The 4954-nt window shown below is 39.4% G+C and overlaps 2 protein-coding genes across 3 annotated transcripts in view; one reads left to right on the top strand and one right to left on the bottom strand.

Annotated features, from left to right (window-relative positions):
* The window catches only part of lgals3a (lectin, galactoside binding soluble 3a), a 15309-nt gene extending 12607 nt beyond the window's left edge, over positions 1–2702 (bottom strand). Inside the window, exons 1-3 of one of the 2 annotated variants that reach the window (XM_014026313.1) lie at positions 2567–2702; positions 1849–1866; positions 1056–1769 (exon numbers count right to left, since the gene is read on the bottom strand). In XM_014026313.1, the coding sequence (XP_013881767.1) occupies positions 1056–1769; positions 1849–1863 (729 nt within the window). In that variant the 5' untranslated portion in view covers positions 1864–1866; positions 2567–2702. Of the gene's footprint in view, positions 1–1055; positions 1770–1848; positions 2050–2566 lie in introns of those variants that run through there. The other variant, XM_014026315.1, reaches the window with a different exon arrangement.
* A 1066-nt stretch (positions 2703–3768) lies between these two features.
* The window catches only part of LOC106530653 (glia maturation factor beta), a 30231-nt gene continuing 29045 nt past the window's right edge, over positions 3769–4954 (top strand). Inside the window, exon 1 of the mRNA XM_014026323.1 lies at positions 3769–3886. Within this exon, the coding sequence (XP_013881777.1) occupies positions 3791–3886 (96 nt within the window). The 5' untranslated portion in view covers positions 3769–3790. The remainder of the gene's footprint in view (positions 3887–4954) is intronic.

The raw sequence follows: 4954 nt of genomic DNA, 5'->3' as shown, positions 1-4954 counted from the left end.
TGGATATAGCTCGCTAGCAGCCTCGCACCGAGGACCTATCCACGTCATCATTTACCCAGAATGCTTTGTGTGTAAATAAAATGGCTCCATCCGTGTACTATTTTTAAAAAATTTACGAAACTAAACAGCCTACAGTAATTTTACCGTCTTTATTTTACAGTTTAAATATATGTTTATTAAATAAAGTCTAATGTTACAACTAATGCTGGATCCCTTTTAAATTCAGGTCAGGGTTTGGCCTTGCCTGGATGAAGACTTTCACCTTTTTCTTCATTGTCCGTGCTCCCTGAGTGATACTGATAACGAACAGACAGAACATTGTTTCAAAAAAATGAGCAGACTCATTTAGTAATATCATAAAGTGAGTTCAGGTAATAATTAATGAAAACTGTTGACTCTGCATCACTGAGTCATTCTGTGCTTCACTTATTCTGACCCACGTCCCAAAGATTTATCAAGGCAATTAAAGAAAAAAAGGTCATTTTTACATTTACAATTCAACAAAGCAACATTTTAATAATAACCATGCATGTAAGTGACAAGTTAGTGCTGAAGCTGAACTGTAATTGTATAAAATATGTGATAGATAATACCGTAAACATGATCTGTACATTTTTGATTACATGTAGACATTATGCTTGCATCGAGTCAAATCAAATCCGGATTCAGTTTTTGGCACTAATCAAACCACGTGCTGCTGCTGGGGGTGACGTCCGAGTCCAAGTGAAAAGTTGAGCTCATTGCTTTCAATAAAACGGTGGATTATATCTGGGCTGAAAGACAAGAATAGATTTTCATTGATTCCTTCTCATCAATTAATACGGAGGGTTTAGATTTGCATTGAACCCCAGCAGAAGCCAAGAGAGGGAGCTGAGAACAAACCACGGCCCTCACCTGAAACCAGACAACAGAAACACAACTGGTTTCTGTGTACCAGTATCTGAGTCCAAAGACTACACCAAACATGAGTCTCCACCCAGTACCAGAGCAAAGGTACACCAGAGAGGAAAGGTGACATGCATGCAGGCAACATACTTTTTATTTGAAGTACTTACCAATGTGCCTCCTGGTCCAGCTGGGCCCCCATACGGACCCATAGGCCCAGGTCCGGAACCAAAGTGGCCAGGAGCAGGTGGGAATCCTCCACCTGCAGGACCCCATGACCCAGGTGGCATTGGGGGAAACCCACCAGAAGGGAATGTTGGAAAAGACCCAGGACCGGCTGGAGGTGGGAATGCACCAGGACCTCCTGGTCCATATAACCCGTTCCCTCCTGGTGGCTGAGCACCAGGAAAAGGCACATTCGGATAAGGTCCGGGAGGAGCTCCAGGGCCAGAAGGAAACGGACCAGCTGGGTAAGGAGTTGGACCTCCAGGCAGCTGTCCTGGAGCCCCTTCTGATGGATACTGCCCAGGGAACTGTCCAGGTGCCCCGGGACCGGACGGGAACTGACCTGGAGCTCCTGGTACAGGTGGATACTGCCCAGGTATTCCAGGACCAGCAGGGAATCCACCAGGTGCTGAAGGAGGTCCTGGATATGGTCCTGGTGCTCCTGGACCAGAGGGGTATGAAAATGGCCCCGGGGCCCCAGGGCCAGACATCCCACTGTTGAAGTCAGCCGGTGCTGAGGGCTGACTGGGAGCTCCGGGGGCAGAACCGGGCCATCCTGGGTTTGAAGGAGGTGGAGGGTTGCTGGCAGGCACAGAAGGATTTGTGTTGCCGATTTTTTTAGCTTTGCTTGGTGTGTCGTCTCCTAAAGCATCGGATAGCTACACAAAACACAACAACACACTCATTACCAGGAAAACAATCACTAGAAAATATAAACGTACAATTCTTTAAACTTACCGAAAAATCTGCCATGACCTAAATCAAGAGGATAAAACTTGTGTCAGTGTTGTRTATTTATTATCCACTAACAAAGTTCTTCTGCTAACAAAACAGCTCATGAATCAGAGGAAACAAAAACAGTGACAGGACGTATATCTACAAATGATTGACGTCTGAATTAAGTCATCTCGATTCAAGATGGCTGCCACCGCTAACTACCTTCAGCAAACACAATAAATAACTCAAATTTACAGAGATGAAGCTCAAATTTGACGTGGTAGAAGAATCAACCTCAACATACTTTCTGAGCGTGACACCCTGCGATAGGTTTAACTAAAATAACTACTATACTATGCTACTACTATAATAACTAACTTTGTCATTTATGTTCATGGATTAGTTTGAGTCTAGTAAAACAGCGGGCGATATGCATTCACTGAAGGAGTGGTGGGCCTTTAATGACGCTAACTGTCAAATCATGGTGGGCAGGTCAGCTCTGAGTAATGTTTCCATCTCTGATGATTCACAAAATCCAGTACGGGCTTGAAATGACGCGACATTACTGAAATGTTACAAAGAATACTTATAAAAACAAATGTCGAAATAACTAATGTTACAGACTTAGCTACCGACCTAGCTAACACACCAGCTAACTCAGTTAGTTTACGTTTGTTCAGCTCAGATAATGGTGAGTAAAAACAAACATAAAACACTAAAAAACGCATTTTTATCTTACCTGACCTGGAGCTGGACTACCTTTAACTGACAGAAAGACGATTTATTTGGCTGTAAAAATCGAGTTAGCCAGCTTTTTGAGGCTGTAGGCTAACGCTCACCCAACCATAATAACTCCTGAAGGGGAAAAACGCGCACGCGAAACCCTTATGACGTAAAAAAGGGGCGTGCTCTGGTGAGCGCGTGCACAGACACATGTGTAACTTCCGTCTTTGTGAAAAACTGGAGAAGAAATCTAAAGCTTTGTAAATAATTAGCGCTATATGACTATGAMACTAAAACGATCAAAACACAAGCTAAAAATAGCACGACACTAGCTGAACAGTTAAAAGTAAAAGGCTAGCTAAAAGTAGCAAAAAGCTAACTGAAAATAAAGGGCTAGCGAGATGCTGATTGCAAAATGCTAGCTTAAAGTTAACAGAATCAAAACAACAAAAAGCTGAGATTATTTAAAAAGTTAGTTACAAGCTAAAAGTAGTAAACCCTAAAAGTACCATAACATTAGCTAAAAGCTAAGAATAGAAAATCAGTAGATAAAAAACAAAAACTAATCTCTGACTAAAAGCCAAAAGTAGCTGGAAGTAGCAACATCYTTACTAGAATAGTATGTAAAGTAACAAACAGTAGCTGAAAGCTAATTGTATAAAAAAGCTAGTAACACATTGCAAAAAAGATAACTAAAAGTATCAAAACTAATTAAAAGCTACAATTAGCTAAATGGTAGCTATAAGCATCAAAAGTTTAGCTATGAGCTAAATGTACATAAACAGCTAGCTAGAAGTAGTAATGGCTAACTGAAAGCTAAACAAAGTTTGCTTCATTTAGCTTTTTAGCGTACTAGAAAAGATATGCTAAATATTAGCAAAAGGCTACCAATAGGTAGCCAAATAGAAGCTAGAAGCTGAAAATAGCCAAGTACAAGCTAAAAGTATTGAAAGGTTAGCTAAAAGCTAAATGAAGCAAAGACTAGCGAAGAGCTAATTTAGCAAAATGCTATCATAAAACAGCCAAATGTTACCAAAGAGCTGAAAGTAGCAAAAAGCTAGATAAGGAAAATGGTACGATGAGTAAAAAGGACATTTTAAACCACTGCCCTGCATTCAATGAACTAAAACGTGTTGCCTTGTGTTTTACAAAAAGTATTTTGTTTTTTGGTCTAATATGTTTTGGCCGTTTTTGAAGTAGGGGGCGGCTGTTCGTGATTGGACAAACCACCAGTCATAAGATGACGTCAGCAAACAGCACAAAAAAAAACAGTGAAGCCTTTCTGCCATACACAGAAGCAGCTGAAGCTTTAGGAGATTTTAACTCTACAATAATGGTGAGTCACTCTGTTCCTTTCACAAACAGGCGGCACCTTTTGACTTTCCGTGTTTTCACAGTGAGTTCTGAACAAATCCCAAAGTTTTTGGAGTTTATTTACAGAAAGTGAGATCGTGGATCGTCTGCGTTAGCCTGCTAGCTTAGCAGTAGTTCCACCCTCTAATGGCGTCAAGTTTGTTGACACGTAGTTAAACAGGTTTCCGGTAAAAGATTTCAAAATAAAATAAATCCGACCATGTTAAAATGTAACCTGATAAAATGAAACAGCTGCTGCAATTTATACAGTAACTATCTATAGGCCATGAAATTGTTTTTAAATGAACAAATTATATATAAAATTCTGTTTTGATGCTTAAATAATTTTTGTGTCAGTGTATTAATGCTTAAATTCTTAAAGGAGTGATCATGCATTAATTTAAATTTAGTGTGCATGTTTTTGTCATCTAAAGCAATAAATACAATCCCGCAAAATCAGAATGATAGAGATTTGTGACAAGACCCGCATAATACTAGGAATTTTTATAATGTAAACAAGATGCCAGTCAGTAATTTTTCAATATTAATTATTACTTTCAAAATGTTCATCTCAATTTCTCAAATGCTTCAAAATTATCAGTAGTTTGTTCAAATTWGTTGATTTATCACATGGTGAGGAGCTAATTCACCTGAGTTTTATTTGTCTGGAGTGATGTCATCAGGAATTGTGGTTTTTATATTTAAAATGATCATTCCCTGACACCACACATTATAAGGAGGGATTTTTCTGGTGCTGCATCACAGAAAAATGGTTACCTGTAAGAAAACTGCGATTTGAGCAAGATTAAAAAGAAAAACCTTTTCACTTATTTTGCACCACAGCCTCTCATTCTGACTCTTTTTGCCAGCATGGGAGATCATCATACAGATCATCTTTCACAACGTACTAGGGGTGTAAGAAAATATCGATACATTGAAATATCGCGATATTTCATTTCCCGATACTGTATCGATATTCTAAAGCCCTGTATCGATTTTTTTAGTAAGGTTTAAAATGTCAACTTTCCTGCCAGCCGTTCATTTTTATGTT

The sequence above is a fragment of the Austrofundulus limnaeus genome, unplaced genomic scaffold, assembly GCF_001266775.1.
Source record: "Austrofundulus limnaeus strain Quisiro unplaced genomic scaffold, Austrofundulus_limnaeus-1.0 Scaffold542, whole genome shotgun sequence".
Lineage (NCBI taxonomy): Eukaryota > Metazoa > Chordata > Actinopteri > Cyprinodontiformes > Rivulidae > Austrofundulus > Austrofundulus limnaeus.
The sequence above is the reverse complement of the archived record's forward strand: the minus strand, read 5'-3'. Positions and strand labels throughout refer to the sequence as shown.